Below are 26,528 nucleotides of genomic sequence, written 5' to 3' on the forward strand. Positions count from 1 at the left end.
TCGGATTCTTCCGTGTTTTCACAGCTGAATCCCCTGATGGGGAAGCGGCCCGGAGGCGGCCTGCCTGTGCTCAGGGACGCCTCGGCTTGCCACCTGGCTTCAGGCCTCCGGTCACTCTCCTCGCCCGCCCGCCCCCCCTTCCTCCTCTTCCTCCTTCCGGCCCTTGGGAGCCACGTGGGGAGCCGCTCCTCACGTGGCCGTGGCCCAAGGGGGCAGTTCCCTCACACACCAGCTGCAGCTGGCGGCCCCTCACTGGAGGGAGGGCAGGTGAGGGCGCCCTACAGAGGGGCCAGGAGAGGGCTCTGAAAACCAACGGCGGGAGAACGGACACCCAGGTGCGTGGCCAGGTGAGTTTCCAGGTGGGAGCCTGATCCCAGAGTCAGCGAGGGGGTGAGGAGCTGCCCTTCCTACAGCTGAGCGCCTGCGTCCGGGGCCCGCAGCTCCTGACACGGCCCGTCGGGGCGGCTGCTCCCTCGGCTTCGGCGGAAGGACCGCCTGGCCCCTGTCTTGAGGCTTCTCAGGCCGGCTCCCGGCTTTCCAGGGCAGACGGCCTGTGTCCTGGGATCCTTGCAAGCGGGGCCTCTCAGAGCTAGTCATCTTGCATCACAGCTGGGCCCTGACTGCGTGCTCCGGGCCCATCCCCGACGGCCGCCCTGTCCCGGGAGCCTGAAGTCTGAAGCCTTTCTGGATGCTGCAGGGCAGGCAGAGTCCCGAGGAGTAAACAGTTTGGGAGGCCCTGGCACAGGCGGTAGGGGGCAGACAGCTGGCCCTGGCCTCCGGGCCCCCCAGCAGCGAGGTCGCCAGGTGGTGGGACAAGTCCTGGTCCGGGAGGCTGGCAACTGTAAACGTATCACTTTCCACAGACAGAGGGAGATCCGTGAACATCTCCGGAAGACCTAAGTTCCCACCAGCGACTCCCCCGGGGGCTCACCCCGGTCCCTCAGGGCAGCCCTACCTGGGGGGGCTTGAGTCTCGGCTCTGGTTTCCCACCCAGGGCCTGACAAGAACAGTCGTTCCCTCCTCCGGCCGAGTGCGGCCTCTGGACACGGGCATCGTCCGCCATCTTTCTGAACACTGGACACAACCCCCTCTCTCCCACCAACCCTCCAGCTGCCCCAAAACCTGATGGGCACTTGCACTTACTGGGGAAAATTTGACCCAAACAGCCCCAGGGCGGAGTGAAGTCCTTTGAATATTTGTGATCTGAGACGGTGTAAGTGGGGGACACGGAGAGCTGGGTGGCGCTGGAAGCTCTCAGCACAGGGATGGACGCGTGGTGTGTGCGTGTGTGGAGGCGGCTCCTGAGCTCTGTGCAGAAGGACTCGCCCGGCAGCTGCTCCTTAAACACTGCGGGGGGGGGGGACGGTGGGGGGACAGCGCGGTGACATGATGCGCCGGCCTTCCCACTTCATCCTGGGGGCCGGCCCTCCTCCCAGCAACTCAGGAGTCCCTTGTTGAGCTTTTCCCGATTTTCTGTGTCCTGTTCTGTGTTCTGTGGTCAGGAAAGGGCAGGCCCGTGGGCTCAGCCGGGCTTGGGGAGGGGCGCAGGCCTCCCCCCACGCTGCACACACCTCCCTGGCCCCTCTCCTGGAGGGGAAGGTGGGCAGGGAAGTTCATGACGAGGATGAGGAGGGAAAGACGGACTGACTGACCGCGAGCTGCTTCAGCAATGCAGAGACTGGGTCACCCTCACTCAGCCTCCTTTTCTGCTTTGTTTTTAAAGATTTTATTTATTTGAGAGAGAGAGCACCAGAGAATGAGAGCACGAGTAGGGAAGAGGGGCAGAGGGAGAAGCAGACTCCCCGCTGAGCACGGAGCCTCCAAGGACCCGGGAATCATGACCTGAGCCGAAGGCAGATGTCTAACCGACTGAGCCACCCCGGTGCCCCAAGCCTCCTGCTTTTAATAGTGTCCACCACACCCCATGTAAGGACTAAGGAATGAACAGCTTCCCACCTCTTAGGCAAAATGACCAAAAAAAAGCAGAACAGAGCAAGGAAGCTGGTGTGCGGGGGGAAGAGGAGTGCTTCGTGCCTGGAAATGGAAGCACACGCAGAGTCGGGGGGGGGTGTGCAGGGCCCCCCAGACAGCCCCCTCAGCAGGGGAGGGGGCTCCGCGCCGACTGAGGCTCCTCGGGGGACAGGATCGGCCGTGCCCGGCACAACCGTGCTAAACAAAAACACATTCCAGGCTGGGCTGGTTTTACGTTTTTTCTTTATTAAAAAAAAAAAGCATTTTTCTGGGTTTTTAAAACTTCTCCAATACATAAAAATTTTCCCGCCCCTTAACACTTCTTTCTTGCCTCCTTCACTCCCGCTCCTGGTGCCTCCAAGACCCAGATGGAGAACCCTTTTCGACAGCTAAGATCTGGGAGCTGGAGGGGTTGAGGGTTTGAAGGAAGGTGGTTCCTGGTCAAAAGGAGAAGTCCATTTGCACAAAAATATAAACCGTAGAGGATGAGACCAGCACATACGTGTATGGATTGATCTACAATCCACTTAAAAAAAATAGACCCAAACTGTCATTTTACAGTTGCAATATTATACAAAATAATATATATTTTTTAAACAACACATACGCATCCACACACGCACGCACGCACACAAGGTGCCAGGAGCCCCTCTGCACTTCCGCACGTGGGGCCAGGGTGTCAGTAGGCGAAGATGACGTGGTAGGTGACCTGGTGACCATTGTCCCAGGCGTAGAGCAAGCGGTCCTTGGGGTTGTAGTCTATCTGGGTGGTGTAGGAGTACTCGTTCTCGAACAGTAGCCGGGGGACGATCTGCGTGTTGGTGTGGGTGTCGAAGGCGTAGGAGATGTTGGCGTTGCGCTGGTTGTAGCTGTCCACGGCGTACAGCACCCCGCAGATGACGAAGCAGTTGCCGTAGAAGTTGCGCCGCAGCCCCGTGCGCCACGTGGTCTCCTTCTGCGTGCTCAGGTCCACGGCATTGAGCTTGCTCAGCACGATCACCTCCTGGCTGAAGCCCTCGTCGTCCAGGGCCGGGTAGATGAGCCACAGGCCGTTCTCGTCCACAGCGAAGTCCACGTCCGAGTGGCCCTGCCACCGCCAGGGCGTGGCCTCCTCGTAGGCCACGTCGTGGAGCATGGCCCAGGCGGCCACGAAGCGCTGCTTCAGGTCGTACTTGATGATGTTGCGGGTGAAGGCGCGGTTATAGTAGAAGGCGCCGTTGTACACCACGTGGCCCGTGCCAATCCAGCTGTACGGGAGCTTGTAGGAGTTGCTCCAGCGACCTGCGCGCGAGGGCGGGGCTTCAGGACGGGGGGCGGGGCAGCCGCGGGGTCGCGGGGAGGGGGGGGGTGCCGGATCAGCCGGCGGCCCCGAGTCCGCAGACCTGGGGCTGCGTCTCAGCTCCGCCACTTTCTAGTTTTGTGCAGCAAATGGCTTCACGCTGGTGAGCCTCCGCACGCTCAACCCTCACCCCGAGGAACAGGTCCCATTCCCAGGCGCTCCTCGCCCCCCAGGGGCCCGGCTCTAGGAAGGGGGTTAGCTCACTGCTACCCCTCCCCCACCCCCAACGCGGACCCCAGGAGCGGAGCGCACAGAATGTGGGGCATGCGGAAGAGGGACCTCCGCGACCAGGAAGGTCCTTTCACCACCGGAAGACCGAGTCCCCATTCTGGTCCGCGGGCACCTCCCAGAGTGATCTGGCCGTGATGGGAACAGGGGGCGCGGGGACGGGAGGAATACCCCCCACCCCCCCACCCCCCGAGCGGGCCCACGGCGCGTACCTTGTTTGAAGTTCTCCAGGTTCCGGAACTCTACCAGGGTGTTGCCGTAGTAATAGTTGGTGACGTAGATCCGCTCATCCTTGGCCAGGGGGTCCTTCATCCAGGCCCCCTCGTTCCGCCCATAGGTGTTCTGGGTGGTCGGCCCCGTGATGGTGGACAGGGTGTCTTTGCACCTTCCTGACGGAGGAGAGGGGTTGGCGGGGTTGGGATGAAGGAAGACCTGAAGCCCCTGAAATCTGTGCCCCCCCCCCCCTCCGGTCTGTGGCCTCTGGGGGGCTTCCGACCTGAGCCTGGACACCTCAGCATCATCCGCTCACATCCCCCCCCAATCAGTCCTACATTCCACTCCTACAAAGCCACCTGCTGCCACCGTCCTCTGATTTCTCAATCCTACAAACTCATCCCCCTCAAGGATTTAATCTCCAGTGTTCTCTTCTGACACCACATCCTCCTCTGAAAGACCATCCTGCTGCGACTGGATTCCATCTGTCCCCACAGTCCTGTGAATGAGCCTCTCACAGGATGTCCCCTTTCCTCTCAAGAATGCCCGTGCCTCCCCCTCTGCCCTCCATGACCGCCCCTACCCAAGCACAGAAGGAGCGGGGCTGGGGCTTTCCTCCTTGTTCTCAGTCCTCAAGATACAGCATCTGGACAAATACACAGCAGCAGGGGACGCATGAGCAGAGCTGAGGACTTTCTGCCACACGTGACCCAGGGACACGGAGCTCCACCAGCGGCTGAGCTGCCCCAAGAGGTTTGGCCCAGGGTATTTGGGGCCACGCCAGTGTAGACTGAACACTGGATGTTCGTGCCCCTGAGGCCCACCGGCTGGGTCCTAGAGAGCTGTCCTCAGCCTCTGCCCCTATGCTACTGTAGGCAAGATGCCAGGGTCCCCTTCTGGGGACCTGGAGGAAAGGGGAACAAGCTCCACGTAAGCAGCTTGTTCTGGCTTGCAGGAGCCCCTTCTAAGCCAAGTCTGCCTCAGGAGCAGGGGGTGACCGAGTGCCCAGGAGCTATACTCCTCAGGGGCTCTTTGGGGTGACCTAGTGCCCAGGAGGAGCCCTCAAAGGCCACCAGCACTCTGCTGAGTTCTAGACCAAGTAGAAAGCCTAGAATGCTTAATATGTAGTGTTTTTATTGAGCACGGCCCTCAGAGATACTGAAATTGTGTGTGACCACTGAGGACATGCGTTCTTTCTATCCCCGTGCTGGTGGGTTACGGAGGAGATGGGAAGGTGCCCCCGCCCTCACCCTGCCCCCAGCAGTGTGCTCTCACCAGCAGATCACCCCTCCACCTGCCATCAAACTGGCAGACAGATGGGTGACAGTGACAAGTGTTCACCTGAACAAAACACACAGGCCTCCAGTTTGGATTGAGGGCTCTCTCAATTCCAGGCCACCCTCATTTCTGAACTGTTCCAGTCCGTTCCCTCCACTCTGCTTCCCCATTCGTGGTCTGAGGAAGAAGCTCAAGCTGGCAGGACAGGGCAGGCACCGTGCCCTTGGCTTTGTGCCTGGGGCAGCAGGCGGCTGGAGGTGGGGTGCACACTATTTCCCAGGCAGGCCCCACAGCGGGATGCAATTGGCAGGGTTCAGGCAGCTCTGTGTGGGGTTCATTAGGTCCTGATCTGACGGAGTGGGGAGGGAGGGATTCAGTCTCCGCAAGACAAACAACAGAACCAAGCCGCCAAATCCTCATTCCCCCACAACTGAGCTCATCTGTTCAAGACAATAAAAGAGAAGGCTCTAGCTGAGCCCAGGCAGCAGTGGTCTGGTGGAAAATCGCTCATTCCCTGGCGCTGAGCAGGGCTTCGTGCTTCCTCTGCACTGAGGTAAGCCCTAGTGGGCCGTCCCCAGGGAGGAGCATTTCTATGTGCTGCCTTCTCCTGGCAAGGCCCAGCGAGAACATGGACTCCCTGTCTCAGAGGCAGGGCAGACCCTCACCCACGCCCCAGAGCCCCACAGATGGGGGGGTGAGGGGTTTCTGTCAGGGGGCTGTCATGGCTACGCCACCTCCCGGACCAGACTCAGAAACTGCCGATGAGCTCCCAGAAGCCAGGACTCATCTGAGTTTTGAAGTACTGGGATGCCCTGGGCAGCCCCTAAATCCCTACACGGTTCTGTCTCAGCCCTGAGGCTCTGCAGCAGCAGGGTCCTGGGCGGGGGGGCTACAGAATCTGTCCCAGGTTTGGAGTCAGAGGCCTCGCCTTGGTCTTGGCCCTGCTACCAACTCCGAAGTCTGTACTGCCTCCAAAATGTCAGAGCTTTAGTTTCTTCTGCGGGAAAACAGGCATGCTATATGCCCCACCTACTTCACGAAAAGGCTTGGAGAATCCACTCTGAGGACGGCATGGCAGGCTGAGTCATGGCCCCAAAGATACCCATGTCCTAACCCCTGGGACCTGTGAGTGTGACCTAAGATGGCAAAAGGGACGGTGCTGATGTGATTTGAGTCTGAGATCTGGAAATGGGGGGATATCCTGGATTATCCGGTGAGTCCTCCATGCACTAGCAAGTATCTTTCTACCAGGGAGGCAGAGGGAGATGTGACAAGAGGAAGCAGGAGGGATGTGGCCGCAAGCCAAGGAATACCAGCAGCCGCCCAAAGCCAGGAAAGGCAGAATGAGGATTCTCCCTTGGAGCCTCGGGAGGAACTGGCCCTCTGACACCTTGATTTTAGCCCCTCTAAGACTCATTTCAGACGTCTCACCTCTAGACCCATCAGAGAATCCGTTTGTTACTTAAGCCACAAAGTTTGTGGTAATTTGTTACAGGAGGCCTAGGACGCTGGGACAGATGGAGTCAGCCCTGGAGTCAGGTGTCCTTGTTTCTCGGGTTGGGGGGCGGGGGGCAGTCCCCACTGGCGGGCACCCAAGACCCCGGGGCACATCTCTACAGGCCCTCAGACAGAGGGACGCAGGCCTGCACGCAGGCAGGAATGGCGGGCAGACACGTGTGGTTTCAGAGCCCTTGAAGACACGTTCAAGGTCAGTTACCATGAGGCCCGGACCCATCACCACAGTCTGATGATCGGGGACGTTCAGACACGCCTGCCCTTGGCAGCAGACGTCAGCCTTGGAGAGAAGACACCGCGTGGTAACGCTCTTCGAGGGGGAGAGGGTGGGGGGCAGTTCACAGAAGCCACAGAGGAGACAGCGCTACCTGTGACTCACCCTCGAAGGGTCCCCACACTCAGTGACGGTGACCGAGTACGAAGCACTTTCTAGGCATCAGCCCCTTTCATCACTGGTATTCCCGGGAGCCAGGGGCTCTCTACACAGGGTGCCAGGGTCTGAAAAGAAGCCCGGGGCCCTCTGCTGTCTCCTCCCGCCCCCACACCCACAGCTCGCTGTCGCCTCGCTCTCCCTGCCCTTCCCCTCCACCTCTGTGGCTCAGTTCAGACCTCACCGCCTCTTTCTGGGGTCACTCCAGCTGGCCCCTCTGGCTCATCTCCGCACCCCTCCGCCTATCCCGCCGCGCAGACAGAGCTGTGCTCTGCGTAAACCCTTCCTCGCCATCGCCAGCCACTGTGGGGCGCCCGGGCGTCCCGGTCCCGTCCACTCGCGCTCTGGCCATCCCCCCATTCAGAGTTCTCAAACTCAGATGGCTCGGGGGCCACGCAGGGACTGAACCGGGCGGAGCGGGGCGTGCGGGACAACAGGCAGCCACAGAGGCTGCGGAGGGAGGGTCGGGAGAGCGGCTGCCCTGAAGGCGAACTCCAGACTCAAACCACCTGGGATGAATGCAGCCCTGGGGCTGCCAGGCCAACCTCCCTGGCCCGCCCCTCGCTACCGGTCTTCCCGGGCGTCTGTACCTCGTTCGGAAGGGGGAGCCCTGGGTGTGACGCCCCGCTGTCCCCATCCTGACATTCTTCATCATTCTGCCTGTGACCTTGTGTTCTTAGAAGCGAAGTCTAGACAGTGGAGCGTGTGAGCGTGTGCGCGCGTGTGCACAGGACTGTGCACCCTGTGTGTGTCTGCCTTCCTGTCACCCATTTGCACGCATTTGCTACGCCTGATGAACAGAGCTCCGGGCAGACTCACTGCACGTGGGAGTTCAGCCAGACTCGGGGGGAGTTGCCCCCACAACTGAGTAAGGGGGGGCCTGGCAGCCCCAGTGCCGCACCTGCCATCGGGCCAGAGCCGGCTCTGAGCGTAGAAGACGGTGGTGCTTTAAGAAACACGAAAACCCAAGTAAATATCCCTGTATTATTTCTTACTTGTGTTACTTGCTTGTATTAACCAACAACTTAGGCTAAAAATGACAAAGAAGACAGGAAGACTGGGTGACTCACAGTCTTTCTTTTCAGTCTTTCCTTACTCAGTGGGCTGGAGGGAGGGAGTGTTGCTAACATGTGCACATATCAAGAAGTAAAACAAAACGGCTGAGTTGGCTTCGTGCAGCATTTCCACTGTTCCGCTAAGAACAAAACACTTATGTATGAAGGAGCTGTGACACAGGAATTGTGTCGTTTTGGTGACTTCCACATCGGAATCAAGTGACCTTATATTTGCATTTAAAACTGACATTCACCATGTAAAGATGAATGGTAAAACTCACGCTAATACTTTGAATTTTTAATATTTCTTCACTAGCAAAGAAAAAAAATGGACTGACGAGAGAGAGAGAGAGAGAGAGAGCACAGAAGAAAGGGAAAAGCTTTCTATTCATGACCTTTAACATCACGGCCCCCAGGTGCTCACTGGGGCCGGGGCTCCACAGGCCCCCAGCCGCCCCGAGCTTGCTGCTCCCACAGCCCTGCTCCTCCTCACTGTGGCACCACTTCCGTTCTTGGCCTGGCTAGCTCTTCCTCATCCTTCAAGACAGCCAGGTCAGCACCTCTTTCCAGAACAGAGTCCCTCAGACCCCAAGCGCCCGATGCAGCCCATCCCCACAGCTGGAAGGATGTTCTCGGGCCTGAAACACAAGCGAGGTCGCTGCCCCGCCTGCCTTCGAGGCGCCAACAGCTCGGGCACGGGCACCGACCTGCCTGAGACCCGCCGGCAGCCCTGACTGAGGACAGCTGCTGCCTCAAACCCTCTCTACCACGTTCAGAGTTAAGGCCGTGCTCCCCTTCGTCATCAGGCCCCTGGCTCCCTAGCCCAGAACCCTGTCCCCCAGCCTGTGCCCCCGCGCGGGGCTCCCTGCACTGCCCCCCACCCCGTGCTCGGCCTGCGCCGGCGCCCTCTCCCCTGGGGGTGCGCATGCTGGCGACCACGCCGGGAGATGGGGGCCCACCGTCAGAACCCACGTTGGCCCCAGCTGGACCAAGAGTGTCCCGTCTGCCAGGCTCATCCTCGCACCACGCCCGTCACCTGTCGCCCTCCACAAGTAGTCCCTTGGGAAGTGAGCCTTCTCACTCCCTTTCAAGGCGGCACAGTGGTGCTCAAGGAACCTTTTCCTGGCACAGGGGAAGACTTTATTCCTCACCTACCTATAAGCAAGGTCTCCACTTCCCGTTCTTGTTTCCAGGGCCAGAGCCCCTGGTTAGGACTGAAGTTCCCTGTGGCTGCAGGGGGCTGGTGAGGGGGCTGGGGACCGAGCAGCTGGAGCAGAGTGCCCGTGGAGTGGGGCTCGGGGACCGGTCTTGTCTGCGTCTGGTGTCTGGGCTGGCTGAGGCCTGGCCCCCAGGGCTCCTGCCCTCCTGCCCCTCCAGCACCACCTTTCTCAGGCAGCCCAGGCCAGCCCCCTGACACGTGGCAGGCAGGCCTGGCCACCTCCCCTCCCCTCCCCTCCCCCACCCACAGCTGGAGGGCCAGCGAACCTCAGGGACTGTTAAGGTCTCAGGCTAGTCCGGAAGCCTGGTCTTCCCAGATCAGGTTTCCTATAGGATTCAACAGGAGACAGGCTCTCACTGGTACTGTCATCATCCTGACAGTCCTCTTCCCTGCCCCTCCCCTCTCCCTCCCCACCCCCAAACCAGCCCCGTGGAAAAACTCGCATCAGGAGCTGCAGCCCTTGAAGTCTGGGGCTCTGCGGAGCCGCGGAGCCTGGCCCACGTAGCACAGCCTTTCCTTCCTCTGCGGGAACTGAGCAGCCCTCCCCAGGCCCCGGGATGGCGGCTGACCCCTCCCCAGGCCCCGGGATGGCGGCTGACCCCTCCCCAGGCCCCGGGATGGTGGCCGACCCCTCCCTTGGGAGAGCCAGCTGCCATCACTGACGGCATTTTTCCTTTCCTGGTCCTACAGTGACTACCCTTCAGCCAAATGCTTGTTTCCATAACCAAAAGTTAATTCTAATTTACTTGTTTTTGGAGTTTTTCTGAAAGGTTTACAGTTCTCCTGAGGATCATGGTTAGGCATTTCAGGACATCACAAAGTCAGATTTGGAAAGTGTGGAATAGGGTGTTCCTCTTAAAAACAGCCCCACTTAAGACCACATCTCAAATAGCCAGGCTCGTTAAACAGCAAACACCCTTCATGGGCAGCAAATGCATGGCCTGTGTCGGTTTCAGCCAAATGGCTTTTATTTACCTGCAACTAGGACACCAAGCGCAACCTGGTCTCACTCACCAGGCACAGATAATCAGGGGTCTGCAGAGAAGGATCCAGAAAGGAAATCCCACCCACACGCACAGCAGCCCCAGGGAGGCAGCTGACAGCGATAAGCAATTAAAAATGATTCCCCAAGGGCGCCTGGGTGGTGCAGTTGGTAGAGCATCCGACTCTTGGTTTCAGTTCAGGTCATGATCTCAGGGTCGTGAGATTAAGCCCTGAGCTGGGCTCTGTGCTCAGCAGGGCAGGGGGGCATCTGCTTGAGACCCTATCTCCCTCTCCCTCTGCCCCTCCTGCTCATGCTCACGTGTGTTCTCTCTCAAATAAATAAATCTTAAAAAAAAAAACCAAGAGATTCCCAGAGCACCTGGGTGGCTCAGATGGCTAAGCATCTCCCTTCGGCTTAGGTCATGATCCTGGAGTCCTGGGATCAAGTCCCACATCCATCGAGGTCCCTGCTCAGTGGGGAGTCTGCCTCTCCCTTTGCCCCTCCCCTCTGCTCATGTGCTCGCATGCGCACATGCCCTCTCTAACTCTCTCTCTGAAAAATAAATCAATAAATCTTAAAAAAAAAAAAAAAGATTCCCCAAAACAAGCCAGTCAAGAGTCCACGCGGCCCGGTCCCCTCTCTGAGCCACCCTGTCTTTTCACCCCTGTGTGTTTGAAGAAAACCCTGCATCCACATTCACGTCCCTGTGTTCTCTCGGCGGAGGACCCCAGAAGCAAAACCCTACAGGCCAGTCTGGAAGCAGAATCTTACACCCTGCACGCGCTGCTGTCATTCTGGTGAAACAGAATACTGAACAGCAAGAGGAAACGTTCTCCCCCCTCTGGCTCCCACCAGGTGACTGGCCGCCAAGACATGAGGTGTCTCCCTCTGGGATCAGCAACTCAGGCAGGCTCCTGGAGGAGGCGGGCTCCTGAGAGCCCCAGAAAGGTGCCTGTTGGCAGTTACGCTGCTGGCAGGCCCCAGGGGAGGCAGGCACAGCCGAGAACTCCACTCCTGGCAAGGAAGTCACCCCGGGAGGAGGCTCCGAGGCTGATCGACACCACCACCGAGTCACCGAGGGCACACAGGTGTGCAGGCCTACCTGTCTCCACTGTCCATGTCCGAGCCACCCGTGGAGGGGCGCAGCTACGTTTCTGGGGGAGCTGTCCCCCTCACGGGTGAAGCGGTGGCAGAGTGGGGGGTACGGTGCAGGGCTCAGGGCCTGTGGTCCCAGGAGCACGGTCGAGGCTGCCCAGAGCCAGTGAGGAAGTGGGAACCTCAGGCTCAGGCCCCAGGGCATTCTGCGAAAATTGAGCAGGACCTACAGCTTCAGAATTCACTGTCCCTGCAGAGAAACTGCTTTCTATGCCATGGTCAGCTTGCTTCCACCATGGAAGGGAAAGAAAATGAAAAAAACCATCCTCTCCTGCTCCCACCCAACCTCTGTGGCCCACGCACTGCCTTCTTCGGGAGGTTCATGAGATTTTGCCCTGGGGACTATTTTTACTGGTTACTTCCCTGCTCCCGCTGTCATTATTCTGGGATTTTCCCCCAGTAAGAATCCCTTGCTGTACCATGGCCTGATAAACCCACTGCAAGAAACCGCAGGATTTCGTGGAAGAAACAGTCTTTTAGCAAATATCTAATTTCATCGGAGACCCAAAGAAGGGCAGGGATCCGGCCAAGGTCACACAGCTGTTAGCGGCTGAGCCCAGGCTGTAACTCAGGTGTCTGCTCAGGGCAGGAGCTCCTTCCACCACCTTGTCTGACAGTAGCCAGCATCTTGTTCTGAGGAGGGAATGGGGACAAGGTGGCCAAGGGAGCGGGAAATGGGAAGAAGGAAAAGGTACAGGGCAAACCATGTCCTCTGTCAAAGCACGTACTTTTCTCAACAAGCACTTTGATGGACTATTAGTCAACAGTGTTATTTTTCAACTGGTCTCGGCGGTGCCTCAGTGGAAGTTTGGTTGCATTCTCTTTGGGAGAGACACCTGTAGCCACCTTCCATTTCCTTCTCTAGCTGTCTTTCCCCAGTGCATGTTCCATCCACAGTTCTCAGAGTCAACGTGTGGTTCTGGAGCTCCCAGAACAGGGCACAGAACAGGGCTGCCCTCTTCACGCTTCTGGAACATGCTTTGCTCTTTTAGACCTAAGTCAGAAAGCTTCCCTTCTCTGTTTAGAAAACTCCTGTTCATCCTTCAAAACCCAGCTCAAACGACACCTCCTTAGAACGGCCTCCCCAGCCTTCTTAGCATCCAGGCCACGCTGGGGCTCCCTCTCTTGCTCCACTCCTCTGCTGCTCTGGCATATATCACGTGAGGCCACGGTGGCTCCCAGACCCGCCAAGGCTGCTACTCGCAGGATCGGGCCCTGGGGCCCACTGTACCAGTAATTCTCCTCCCTCTTCTCTATTATTCCAGGACCACCTCTCACCCTGACCCCACGAGTAAGAGTCCCTTGGTCTTTCATGGCCTGGTAAACCTACTGCAGGAAACTTAGTCATTGCCAAATACCCAATCCCCATCACAAAGCCTAGGACACAGAAAGCACTCAACCAATGTTTACAAAACTGACCAGTGAGGTAGGGCCCTGTCTCCACTGACTTATATGTACTTAGAAAGGAGCTTCCCATTAGTGTCACTGGCACGCTTCAAATACATAAACCCTAGATGTTGGGGCGCCTGGGTGGCTCAGTCAGTCAAGCATCCGACTCTTGATTTTGGCTCAGGTCATGATCTCAGGGTCATAAGATCGAACGTCGTGTCAGGCTTCGTGCTCAGCAAGGAGTCTGCTTGAGATTCTCTCTCTCCCCCTCTGTCCCTCCCCCTCCCCTCACACATATGTGTGGGGCTGAGAGCACATGCTCTCTCTCTCTCTCTCTCTCTCTCTCTCTCTCAAAACACCCCTAGATGTTATTAACACTGATCGCTGGCCAAAGGCATAACTCCACTTGCTTTTCCTTCCAGAGAAGTCTGACCACCTGACTCCTCTCTGCTTTCGATCTAAACCCAGGCTGAGCCTGTTACCAGAGCTGAGCAGGACATGGAGTCCAGGCAGAAGGGACTCACCTATGACATTCCGGATGTCGTCCTCCTCTTCTGGGCTCAGGGTGGGGCTGGCAGGGGCTGTGCTCTGCCCCGTGGTAGCATCTCTCCCCAGCAAGTCTGTCCGGACCGTGGTGGGAGGCACCAGGCCCGTGTGCAGAGCCTCCGTAAATGCGTCCCCAGAGGTGCCTGGCGGGGAAGCGGAGGCCGGAGGTTGCTGGGTGGCTGTGTGGGCCACGGTGGTGGCTGGGACCTGAGTGGAAGGTTCCAGGCTCGCCTCCGTCTCCGTCGTGGGACCTGGAAACACCGAGGAGGTCTGGAGTGGTGCTGAGAACTGTTCCACTGAGGCAGACAGGATGGGGTCCGGCGTGCTGGGATCGGAGGGCGCGGCCAGAGCTGAGGTCTGAGTGTCACTCATCCCAGCGGTGCCCTGACGGGTGACCACTGGCCTCCGGGTGGCACTGCTCAGCAGGTCGTTGTGTCTCAGAAGCTGATCTTCAATCAGCAAATCCACTCCATTGTCACCACTGAAAAACTCGTCTTCTAGGAAACAAACACAAGGTTGTCTGTGACTCAAGGACAGCTCGTGGTACTTGGCAGATTAAGAAGAGGGTTCCTGGGGTGCCTAGGGGGCTCAGGCGGTGAAGCGTCCTGCCTCCGGCTCAGGTCATGATCTCAGGGTCCTGGGATCCAGTCCCACGTGAGGCTCCCTGCTCTGTGGAGGAGGCTGCTTCTCCCTCTCCTCCCCACTCGTGCTCTCCCTCACTATCTCTCTCTCAAATAAATAAAATCTTTAGAAAAAAAATACTAAGAGGGTTCCTTTCCTCAACGTGACACGGTGGTTCAGAGATGGGGCGCGGCTGGGATTTCAGAAGAGGAAGGTGAGAAGTCGCAGAGATGGGAGGGCACTGCCTCTCCTGGAGGGTCTCTGAATAGATTGCCTCTGAGCTCCACCCAGGCTCGGGGACACCAGGAAGACACACACCCACGGCCACAGAGCCTGGGGGAAGCCAGTCACCCCGTCCGTTCATCCAGCACATGTTTATGGCGCACGCTCAACAACCGCGGGCAAAACAAACATCTTGCCCTCGTGAAGCTTCTGTCTAGGGGCGCAGACACTAAATGATAAGTAGACAGCACGCTTGATGGTGCCGGGGGGAAAAGTCGAGTAGGGTGAGGCGTGTCCCGAGAGCTGGCAGGCGGAGGGGGAGGGCTTGCAGTGATGGATCAGGTGGTGAGGAGGGAGATGAGAGAGACCTGAAGGAGGGGAGGGAGCTGGCCAAGCAGCCATCCGGGGAAGAGAATTCCGGGGCGAAGAGCAGCAGTGCAAAGGCCCTGAGGCCAGAACGTGCCTGTGAAAGCCGAGGGGCAGCAGGGCAGCCAGTGTGGACGAGGCGGGGCCGGGGGGGCGGGGGGCGGGGAGAGTAACCGGTGATGGCAGGGAGGGCACAGAAGCCAGACCACGTGAGCTTTGGGCGCCGGGTTCGGACTTCAGTTCTTCTAAGTGAAGTGGGGGAGGGGCCAGGGTTTTGAGCAGAGAAGGAATATGAGGAAGCAAACTCTCTTAGGACACAAAGAGGTCTAACCACAAATGAAATACAGACTAAATTGCGTTTCATCTGTTTCTCAAAACCACCATTAAGGAACTGAATCTGCAAGCCACGGGCAGGGCAGAAATGTGTGCAGTACGTACCAGTGACAAACGACTAGTTCCAGAATTAAAAAAAAAAAAATCCCACAAATCAATAATTTAAAAAGACAACAAACAAGGTTAAAAGTGGGCAAACTGATTATGCCAACAGCTAGGAGAGCACAAACTGGGACGGGGGGGGGGGAAGCCCAGGTCCCCTGGAGGCAGGGAAACCAGGTGGGGCTCTGAGCACATCAGCCGCCCCCCCCGGCAAGCCTCAGTGTCCCCAAAACAGGACTGGAGGGCACCAAAGTCCCTTACAGCTGTGCTCTGTGATCTTCCGTAAGCCCAGAGACCTCAAGTGACCGGCCCGAGGTGGCTCAGCGAATCATAAGGAAATGCAGCAGGAACTCTGGATCACCTGTCACTGCGGGCGATTCCCCCCATGACCCCGCTGGCTCTGCGGGGCCACAGCAGTCATTAGACTGCAGAGGGGTCCAAATGGTGACCCCCTCCCCACCCTGCCTCCACGGTGGCCTGCTGACCCCAACTCACGCTGCTCTTCGATGTCATTCTCCTCCTCGGGGTCCTTGGCTTTGTAGTAGGTGATGCCCCGGATGACAGTGGGCTTGGAGGCTGGCCGGCCCCGCAAGTGCACCTGCCTCTGCAGGGGCCGCTGGGGCCTCACCACCTCGGGCGCAGCCAGGGGCCGTGTCTGCAGGAGCTCGATGGAGTTGATCTGCTGGGACACGGTTTCTTCCTGCAGAAACCGCTCCTCATACTGCTCCTCAGAGGGGACACAAGGGAAAGCCAGGTCACTGGTCAGACAGGCAGCGGTCAGGAGGAGGCCATGCTGCAAGCCAGGGCACTGTTCTGGGTGATTTACTTATGCCCACTAATGGAATCGCCCCACGAGTCCTCTGAGGCAGGAGCTCTTTATCATTCCCATTTACACCTTAGGAAACCGAGGCACAGAGAGGTTATGCACATTGCCCCAGGTCCCAGAGCAGGTAAGTGGCAGAGGTAGGATATGGACCCTGGCAGCCTGGCTCCAGCACGTGTCTCTAACCTCCACGCTGCGCTTCCCAGAGAGTGCAGTTCTCCTCTCAGCTCTGCCTGAGGGCTGCTGCCTGATTTCCATCTGGTATCAGGTGTTTCCAGTGAGGTCCCTGCGTGGGCGACAGTGCCCGGGCTGGGACATGAGGCCTGAGGCCGAAGATGCGCACCTCAGGAGGAAGCTTTTACTTCCACGATCAGAAGGAACGGCCCCACACTCGCCCTGATGCATCCAGAAGAAAGTCCAAGGTCCCTGGCCTGGCATTTACACCCCTCTTAAAAACGGACCTTGACCCAGCTCAGCATTCTTCTCTCTGGTTCCGCCCCCAGCCCCAACCCTTGGTATTTCAGTCACTTGGCTGACTCCTCACCCTCTTGGCTCTCCTGAGCTGCGGGGTCTTTGCTGGGACTGTTTTCTCTGTCGGGAAGTCCACGCCCTCCCCGCTCCCAGAGCTACTTACCATAATCTACCCATTTCTCAAGGCCTGGCTACCATCTCAGGTCCTCAAGAAAATACTCCCAGACCTTCTCATCCATAATTAGTCTTTCTTTCCCAATCCTCACTTTGCATGTTGTGGCAGAGACTTCTGACTGACTGACGCAAATCCTAGCTCCTGTTCCTTTCTAATGGGAAACTGGCTTTGTGGGAGTGGCTGCAGGACAAAGTTCTGGCCAGTGGGGTAGAAGTAGAAGTTGGTGGAAAGAGCTTTTGGAAAAGTTCCTTAAAAGGGAGGCTGAGTCAGCTGGAAGGCATCTTTTGCACTCTTCCTAACTGGTCTGGCCCGAAATGTGGACCAGGTGGGCTGCAGCTGAGCAGCCATCTTGCGACCACAAGGCGATTCTGAGGATGGACATCGCTAACAGCTCCGTGCAGTTAATCACGCCCGCCGAGGCCGGCCTGCCTTCGGGTTCCTTCCACACGAAAGAACAGCAGCCCCTCTACTGTTTGGGGCTTCTCCTCAACGCTGAACACAACTTCCAATGGACGCAAGTCTATACCTCTGTCACAGCACCTCTCCCGGCCTGCCTTCTACGGGCATTATTTAAGGATTCTGTCTCTGTAGACTGTAAGGAACTGGAAGACTAGCAACCACCTCTTGCTCATCTTTGATTCCTTCACACTTGTTACATTGAATTTTTTTAAAGTAATCTCTATGCCCAAAGTGGGGTTCAAACTCACAATCCTGAAATCGGGAGTCACATGTTCTGCTGACTGAGCCAGCCAGGCGCCCCTGTTACACTGAGTTTGTCAATCATAACAAATCCCAAGGAATGGGCTACATTTATGCCTGGCACTGGGGTTTTGTCAAATGATGCTTTACAGTACGCTGCCGTGACCTGAGCATCTTGATGGCACCAGGACAACACCACTGGGAGTGTTCGGGTCAAACAGAAGGAGCCACCCAGTCCTCCTTGGAGCTGCTGCGCAGCCCAGGTTCGGCCCTCCTGTGTCCACAGTGTGGCAGGGTCTCTGGTCCATCAGGTCATGGACCTGCCCCCAATCCAGGATCACAGTCACCCACCATGGAAAACAACAGACTCTGGGCACAGGTCCCGTGAGCTGTGTTCAAAGCAGGGCCGCCACAGAAGGGTCCAGCTCCCGGGGTGGTGGCTCCGTCAGGGAAGTGTGAAGGGACCTAAGAGCAGGCCCAGCCCTGCTCGCAGGAGGACTCCCGGGGCCGAATAATGAAGAGGCAGCTTCCTATTGCCACCTAAGCCGCAGAAGCCCCCTTCTCACCACGAGGAGGTGGATAAGCTCCCCTAAACCCCGTGACTCCCGGTGAAACCCACCCAGAGAGCAGAACCCACTTGGAAACAACACCTCTGTCCCCAGATGATGCCCCATGTCCTGAGAGGCAGAGCCGGACCTTCAGGGTCACAGAATATGAGCCGGCCAAAGCCCAGCCATAATGGCCAACTTTCTCACTCTGCCCCAGAAGAAGTGAATCAGGCTTTCGTTTTGACCTTACAAATCTGGCCTGGAGAAAACCCAGAGTCATTCCCGACCACGTCCCCACGCCCGTACTAGCTTTCCTGTGACAGAAGAGCTGACCCAGGTGACAGAGCAGATGCGGCAGTTCCTCTGTCTGTGGAGACCGGCTCCTGCAAGCCTGAGGCACACTTCTGCCAGTCTCCCCTGGGGGGGGGGCGGCGGAGAGGCACCCAAGGAGGTGCAGGCATGCGCCCTGGGAGCCCCCACACCTGCCACCAGCCCCTCCTCGATTCCCATTTCCTGCTGGGGAGGTGATCCCGACGAGAGATGCAGGGATCCATGGCCTGCAGAGATGGAGTTTAGGGAGCACCCACTCTGACCAGACACAACCCTTCCTGGTATTTTTGGCCCTTACAACAACGGGGCAAGGTAGACAGCACAATCCACACTTTACAAGCAAGGAAAGAGGGGCTCAGGGTCATACAGCGAACGGGCTGCAGGTCAGTGGGTGAAGGGCGGAGGGGGGCACTTATGAAACAGGTCCAGGGCCACTGTCTTCAGAGCCTGCCCCCTTCCTGCCATGAAGCCACACTGCCCACAGCAGTGACCACGGGGACTAATTTGTCTGCCATCCCAAAACTCATCTACATCCCCAGGTCCACAGGGCCCTGGTCTGGCCGGTGCCCAGCAGACGTGGGGGATCCCTCATTTCCCACTGGGGAAGGAGGCTGGGAGGCTGACGAGGGCCCCAGCGCTTGACTCAGACGCTGTGGGCCGACTAATTGCTGGACCCTGGTCTCCCCGTGCATTGCAAAAGCAGGTTGTCATTTCTTCATGGTAAACCCCAGGAACCGTCTTTAATTCCAGGCTCTCCGGGACAGGCGGGAACTGCAGTTCCTTCTCCCAGCCAAGGAGATGGAGCAAGACCATGGCAGCCTCTGCCAGAGAACATATAATTTCCTTGGATTCACTGGCGACAGACTGAGCTGGGCGGCAGCTGCCCCCACCACGCCTACGCCTTGCTTTCCCCTCTCTGCTACTCCGAGAGCCTGCTGAATGACTTCAGCTCCTGGCGTCCCTAAGTCCCAGCTGCCACCCTGCCCTCCCCGCTCCCGACCCAGCCCCCCCGAGCCCCTTGCCAACCCTCCAGGCAAGGACCTTCTTGGAGAGCAGCCTCCAACAAATTGCCACTCACCACTCCGAGAAACCCCAGTATCATCTAAGAACCCTGAAAATAACCACCAAACCTAGCCCCCACTTGCCTCCTTTCTAGCGGGGGGTTTGCCAAACACACAGAAAGACGAAGAAGGGGAGGAAGATCCTAGCCTTGGGCCTCCTTCCCAGCTTCCCCTTTCCCGCCCCTCCCTGGCCCTGGCCCTGGCCCTACCCCCCGCCACCCTGGTTTGGGTGGATTGTGCTAACTTCAGCAGTGTGATGAATGGGGATTTCAGGAGGGGAAAGGGCTTTGCTGAGCAAAGAGAAAAGGAGTTTGGTGTGTTTGATTTGGTTTACTGTTTGCCCTCGGGAAATATGAGCTGGGTTGCTGAACACACCACATAATGTATCATCAAGACAACAGCCGCATTCTCCAGCTCAGCCGACCGGGAAGCTGGAAGCCAGAGAGGACAGGCAATGCCGGACTCCGCTGGGCACTGGGCCAGCAGGACATACCAGATGGGCTGAGATAGGAGCCGCTGGGCCCCAGGTGGGGGGAGAGGGTGCCTCCAAGGTCCCTCCCAGCCCGAATGTCCTCGGCTTTTTGGTTTATAAACTCGGATCTGTTCAAGGATGACCCACCAAGCAGACTAAACACAAGCTTAGTAGCTAGCCTGTTGGGAGACAACTAAAAATGAGAATAAAAATAATCGTTGAAGAAATATAACATCCAAAAAAGCATCAAAGTAGTCATCGTGGGCAAAGCCAGAAAATTATTGGCCTTCCTTATCCTTATTTTCTGGTTTGGAACTGGTTTTATTTTGAGTTACACATTGGGCAGGGTGCAAGCCCCATAGTGTCTTTGGGGCTTCTTGCCCCCAAAGTCCTAATCTGTCGGCCGTCCTACTTTGGGAACACATGTGCCTAACCCACAGCTGCGGCCCGCTTGGCACCACGTTGATGAGTTTCCATGAGTTCCAAGCGCAGGCTGACTTCCTCTCTTGCCCCAGTTCCTACTGACCCAGGCAAAAAAGTCCTATGTAGCAATGCTTAGCCCTTCTCCGTGCCCCGGTGCCCGGCAACAGCTCAGCAGCTCTGACTGTCCCAGAGCCTGCTCCCCCGCACCCCGCCTGCTGCCCCAGGCTGGTCCATCTGGAATCTAGGCTCTGCCCACCACCACCGACCCTCGGCCCGGTTAAAGCAAGCAAGGCTTCTCTTAACTGCTCTTGTCCCCTGGTTGCCAAGGACCCTTTTATGACACTTGGTCCAGATCCAGTGAGACTCACTACATCTCACATTCTTCAAGTCCTGCCACCAAATTTACCTGTTTCCTCTTCCACTCTTCGGGGTTAGCTCCCACATGGATACTATTTCTTGGGCATCAGCTTAGGACACAACCACCACATTAGATGGCAGTACTCGGAGCCACAGTAATACACATCAGCTAACTTAGTAACTGGGGCGAAAAGAAGCCGGCTTCGGGTGGGGGCATCTTGGACAAGCAGGTCCTGTGGGATCGCTCCAGACACCGTCAGACAGCGTCCCATTTCTCGCACGGGGGACCTCGTGCCGGGACGCCACCAGGTGGGAGGAAACAGAGGTTTGAGACCCCCTGCCACCGCTTCCTGCTGAGTAAGGCGTCCCACGAGCGTTCCTGGATGTGTCCCATCCGGAAAGTGTGGATCCTGATCCCCGCCCCGCCTGCCTGCCGGAGCCGTGAGGAAAACCACCCGGGACAGTGACGGAAGGCCGAGCGCACCACAAGTCCTGTATAAACAGGAAGGCCCCCCAACTTACTGTTTCTAAACTGGGGCGCTTTTGAGACTGAAAGAAGGTTCTGCCAATAATGATGCCAGGACGGCAGGAGGGAACCACGAGGGTCCCAGACAAGGCAGCCTGCACACTGCTCCTTACTCATCACTCAGGGGCGCTCACAGAGGCGAGGTGGGGCCTGGGGCTCCAGAGTCCTGGCCTCACCACTTCCTCGCTGAGCCCCTCTGGGCTTCACCATTAGGTACCACAGACTCAGTCCCCTGCCCCAACACATCTGCAGAAGGGCCATCTAGAAGAAATGAGACCATGGCCGTGTGCTTCCCGGGACTGTGCCCAACCCCCGCCCCCCCCCCCCCCGGCTGCCTCGGAGCCAGGGCCGTACCTCTGGGTGGGCGTAGGCTGCGGCCGCGTCCCTCTGCAGAGCCGAGCGCACGTCGGGCATGCCATCTAGGATGCTGCCGGAGCAGTTCTCTCTCCCTCGCTTGCTCATCTCCGTTCGAATTTCTTCCACGTCTTCTTTGATTTGCTCGTTTTCCTTGGTGAGGTTTTTAGAAACTTCCTGAGAAGAGAAAAAAGTGTCACACGAAGATCCACGAAAGTGCTCTGACGCTGAGCAGGAGGCAGCTGGTCCCTCTCTTGGGCTCAGAGCTCGACGCATAGAAACGGGCCAAAAATCGGCCAAGGAGTGACTGGGGTCCTAGAGAGCGCCCAGCCCTACGCTGAGGGCCAGGCCCCGGGCAGTCCTTCCAGGACAGCGTGGCTCCAGCATGCCCCGCTGCTGGAGATACCCCCAAACCCCATGGCTTTCCTAAACCTGACACTGCCGTGTCTCTGGGTCACCAGGACACCCGGCTTCTTCTCTCTCATTGGTACACAGTGCATGCACCCTTATCCAGTGATAATGAATATGACAAAAAATTCCACTCACTTGGACCCCATACTGTGAACCAGGAGCTCGATTAATGAAAGAAGGGTTTTTTTAAAGCAATTTTAGAAGAGGTGGCCAAAGACATCTACTTAGTCTGCTTTTCTACTGAACACAAACTATTCCCCCAGCACATTAAAAGCATCGTTTACATAGAAAACCCATGGGCGGGTTTCACACTTTCCTATTTACTCATAAAAAGCTTCCCGAAATGAGCCCCGCTTGGCAAAGTACCTGTGTTCCAGATCTGGTTCATACTGGAAGGGACCAAAGGTATATTTCAGTCAACCAACACTGGTGAGCACCTCCTGTGTGTCTAAGGTACAGTGTGGTACAAAAAAGGCTCATGATACCCCTGGGGTTCTTGCCCTGGGGTGCTGGGGAGATGCCAGCTATAACTGGGAAAAAAGGCCCACATAGCAGGAGGAAGATGACCAAGCACACTGGATTCTGCAAGTGGCAAGTGTGAACTTACGGATTTCAGAGGAGGGAGGGGCCAGGGGAGAGGCAGCGTCCTAGAGGAGTTGACGCTGCGCGGGATCTGAACCGGGGACAGTTATGGGCAGGCTCAGAGGTGCCTTTTCACCCCAGGTTACTTTGAGAGAAGTTTACTGCACTGAGATCCAACATTGTCCAACTCTGGCCAGCATTCTAAGGTTTCCATAAGCGTCTGAGTTTTTGTTGTATTTTTTATTGATTTATTTTTTTAAAAGATCATTTATTTATTCGAGAGAGAAAGGACGTGAGCAGGGGAGGGCAGACGGAGAGGGAGAAGCAGGCTTCCCACTGAGCAGGACCCTGAGATCATGACCAGAGCCAAGGGCAGACGCTTGACCAACTGAGCCACCCAGGCGCCCTGCATCTGAGTTTTTAGATGGGATTTTCTCCTTGAGCCCTGTTTATGGGGTGGGGGGGTGGGCAGAGGAAGCAAACATGTAAAACAGAGGATGCATTTGCTTTCCGTATTTAACAGACAGATACGGGGAGTGTAAACACTCAGACCCCTGCTACCTGGCAAGATAATGCTAAGTCCCAGAGGAAAGCCACGGTGGCTCAGACAGGGGTGTCTAAGCACCCAGGCAGACAGTAACCCCCAGACTGCGGCTCCAGTAGCTCCTAGAGGGGCTGTCCCGAAGAATCCACTAGGTGCTTGTTAAAACTAACCAGACCCCAGAGCCACTGGCCGTACGGTTCTTCTGACATTTCCTTTCATGGCCGATTTTGAGCCCTGGAAGGGCTTGCTGTGTTCTATGGGGCTCAGGCCTAGCTGGCCTCTCTAAATTGCACAGAGTTAACTGTGAGAGATAAAGCCCCCCAAAAGAAGTCTTCTTTCCGGAATAGCCAGAAAGAGCAGCCTTACTCGGTGAACAGTCACTCCTGACAGGTGTTACCAGGGGCAGTCAAGGGCAAGGGTTAAGAGCACAGATTCTGGACGAAACAGGCTGGCTCACGCGTCAATGTTACTGCTACTTCCTTGATCTTGGGCTAATCAAAGTCTCCGTGCTTCAGTTTCCCCAGGGGTAAAATGGGGTAATACTAGGACTTCCCGATGAATTCCTAGGAATAAATAAATTAATACATGTGGAAGTGCATGTGACACACAAAGCGGTTGTTATCTTTCATAGGATGTTACAGTTGGGGTTTCTAGGCCCCTGGAGGGTCCCAGAACTCAAGCATGTCTCAGATGGGGAAACCGAGGCCCAGAGGAATGATGTGATTTGCCCAGATGATAAAAACAAAAGTGGCAGAGCTGAGCCCAGCACCCAGACTCCTGGCCCTTATCTCTGAGGTTCACTCGTGGGACCACTAAGACCCTTGGGGGAGGGTCCTGGTCCTCAGCCAGCTCTGGAGCAGCGGGGAGCGCCCATCAGAGGGGCCCGTGAATATTGCAGTGTGGTCTCAGGGTCTCTGAGAGAATATGCACGTGCATATGCAGAGAAATCTGGATAGGGTGGACTCCTGTAAGTCCTTGTTATGCAAAGTGTGGTGACAGATGGGGGGGGCACCCTCAGGAACTGTTAGGAATGCAGTCTGCCCCCACAAGACCTGCTGAATCAGAATCTGCATTTTAACAAGACCCCCAGGCAATTTGCAGACACATTCAAGTTTGAGAAGTGCTACCTTAAAGGTAGGAAGCTTGGGGTACACCTGCTGGAAGAGAGGGGCCCAAATGCTTGGAAGACGATGACTTACAGGAGCCAGATTTTTCGGGGGCCAACAGGAAAGGTGCCAGGTGCCTTCGTGGGATTCACACACTTCTTTTTTGTTTTTAAAGATTTTATTTTTAAGCCATCTCTACACCCAACGTGGGGCTCTAACTCTCAACCCTGAGATCAAGAGTCGCCCGCTCCAGCCAGGTGGAGCCAGCCAGGTGCCCCAGGATTCACGCATTTCTGTACATCCCCAAGCCCCTACTGAAGGCAGGGTCCAGGCATCTCCCCCGTTAACACTCAACGTCCTGAGACATCCAACACAGCCCAGCAGGCTCAGGGGTTCCCTGTGTTACTTCTTCATTAATGCATTCGTGTGCTCAGTGTTGGGCCCTAAGGGGTCAAGTGTAAGCCACACCGAGGAGGATCCTGCTCTGATTAAGACCACCCTCCATGAGGGGATGAAAGCAATAACCAAGAAAGCACCAACCAACGAAAATCAAAGTCAGGGCGGGTGACAGTTGTCGCTCCTGAGGCGTCACCAAGGTCAATGACACAGTCTCTAAGGTGGGGGCCGCCATGTGGCCCTAGGACTCCCCTCTGGGTGAGCCCAATGGCTGGGCCTGCAGAGCCTTACTACGAAACAAGATCCTGAACACCCTGCTAGAGTCAGCACTGGCCTGTGCACCCGCTGCGAGGCCGACGGCAGCCCCACCGACTCAGCTTCTGCTCCCGAGATCTTGGGGTTTCGAGGTCCCTGGAGGGCCCTTCTTCTCCCTGATTTATAAATCCCCAATACCCTTTCTGATTTGAGCGAGGAGCCGTTACTTGGGGTTTCCACAGAGGAGGGTCTGATACAGTCTGGCCTGGAGAACCCAGAGGAGCACTATCGTTTCTTCCCCTCACGGGAAGGGCAAAGGCGGCCAGCCGCCTGAATAAACACCCAGCAGGTGGTGGCATCACCCCACTGGCCTGCCAGGCTGAGCCAGTGGCAACCCCCAGGGCAGCGGCTGCACCCCTCGGCCACCCCCGGACTCAGCCACCTCCACCCCGGGGGTGCTGGCCTTGTGGGGCTCCCCACCGCCCCCTGAGATTCCTGCCTCCCTCACACCAAGACTTCTCAGGAAGCACGGGGGACGCGGGGGACTCTTGAATCTGCCCTGGCCGAACCGTGAACCCCGTGACCTCAGGCGTCAGGCTCTTCCCCTCGGGACAGCTGCAGCCGTGACGGTGATGGTGTGCGCAGCTTGGCCCATGGGCAGTGCTGGCCACGTGGTGAAGGAGGCAGGGACGGGGCCTACCTGGCCCCTGCCAAGGGTGCCGGTGTGATGAAGAGGAGGGCGGGAGGAAGAAGGAAGAGCCGGTAGACAGGGGACTGGCCCAGGAGGCCAGACACAGCCAGCCACGGCATTTAAAGATCCGAGCAGAGCCGGGGCCTGAGCAGTGTTCGCAGCGCACGTGCCACGTTGGGCACGGGGCCCGGGAGGATTCCCACCGGGAGCAAGCCCACACTGCCGAAGGGGACATGCGTCTCGCACTGATATAGCCAGAGGCACACACACCGGAGGGGAGGAAGTGTGCCAACCAGGCGGGGTCCCTGGGCACAGGGGACTGGGTGTTGGTGGAGCGGGGGCCGGCACGCGGGTGCTCAGGGCCATGGAGGGCGTGCAGACCGGTGGAATGGGAGTGGGGGCAGGGGTTGGGGGGAAGCTGTTCCACGGGTACAGAATGTGTCCTGACCTTGTCCAGCTGTTGGACAAGTGCGTGGCTGCCTGGGTGAGGCGGCGACAGCGTAAGCCAAAAGCGTTGGGACTTGAGGGGGAGCGACCATGGTGCAGAGCTCTGGAAGGCTTCTGTGCTCTTGTTCCCCCCAGAACCAGGGACGGGGGGCGTGGTGAGGAAGGGGCTGGCTCCGGGCACCAGTGCACCCCATCAGCACCACCACGAGGCAAGTGAAGGGACCCCTCCAGGCCCCAGCTGGAGGAAGAAGGAATAAGGATGCCCACCTCACCAGGCTCGGCCTGGAGAAGGAACGAGGGGCTGCACGTGCAGAGCCCGGCACAAAGCGGGACTTGATGCCCCCAGGCAGAGCAGGAGCACGGCTGGCCCTTGCCATCTCAGAGCAGATATGCAGGCGGGAAAGAGGAAGTGAGCTAAGGGTTGGCGGGTTGGGCAGGAAAGAAGGTGAGAACCGCCCCCTCCGCTCTCCGCCCCCCCCCCCCCAGAGGCTGCTGGGTTGTAAAAAGACGCACTGGACCCTGGTAGGAGGTGACAAAGCCAGACTGCAGCTGGGCCACGCGTGGGCCCCAAGTCCTGTAGCAAGCATGTGTCCCCACATCTGAGGAGGCCACCTGACCCCTATCGCTCGCTGGCTGGATGTGCCCAGGGCCCAGTGCAGATGCCAAGCCTGAGGACGGAGGGAAGAGCCTTCCTTGAGGGATGAAGTGAGTGTGGGGGTAACCGGATCCTGGGGTCTCCGAGCTCCCAGCAGCTCGCCTGCCCTTCCCCCTCTGAGCCCTCCAGGACACAGCTAGGACCAGGCGGCCTGAGATGGCCACCCCAGCTGACAGCTGTCTCCAGCCCCTGGTGAGAGTGCTGGAGGGGGAGAGCAGCTAGAAACAGCTGGTGC

The 26,528-nt window shown here is 57.6% G+C and overlaps 1 protein-coding gene across 3 annotated transcripts in view; it reads right to left on the minus strand.

The window, feature by feature from the left end:
- Positions 1-2,197: 2,197 nt before the first annotated feature.
- Positions 2,198-26,528, minus strand: part of OLFML2B (olfactomedin like 2B) — a 35,686-nt gene continuing 11,355 nt past the window's right edge. Inside the window, exons 4-8 of one of the 3 annotated variants that reach the window (XM_027613500.2) lie at positions 21,207-21,383; positions 15,463-15,688; positions 13,302-13,820; positions 3,751-3,927; positions 2,198-3,252 (exon numbers count right to left, since the gene is read on the minus strand). In XM_027613500.2, coding sequence (XP_027469301.2) covers positions 2,651-3,252; positions 3,751-3,927; positions 13,302-13,820; positions 15,463-15,688; positions 21,207-21,383 — 1,701 coding nt within the window. In that variant the 3' untranslated portion in view covers positions 2,198-2,650. Of the gene's footprint in view, positions 3,253-3,750; positions 3,928-13,301; positions 13,821-15,462; positions 15,695-21,206; positions 21,384-26,528 lie in introns of all 3 variants that reach the window. The other 2 variants (XM_027613499.2, XM_027613498.2) reach the window with 2 other exon arrangements.

This window comes from Zalophus californianus, chromosome 10 (assembly GCF_009762305.2).
Source record: "Zalophus californianus isolate mZalCal1 chromosome 10, mZalCal1.pri.v2, whole genome shotgun sequence".
Taxonomy (NCBI): domain Eukaryota; kingdom Metazoa; phylum Chordata; class Mammalia; order Carnivora; family Otariidae; genus Zalophus; species Zalophus californianus.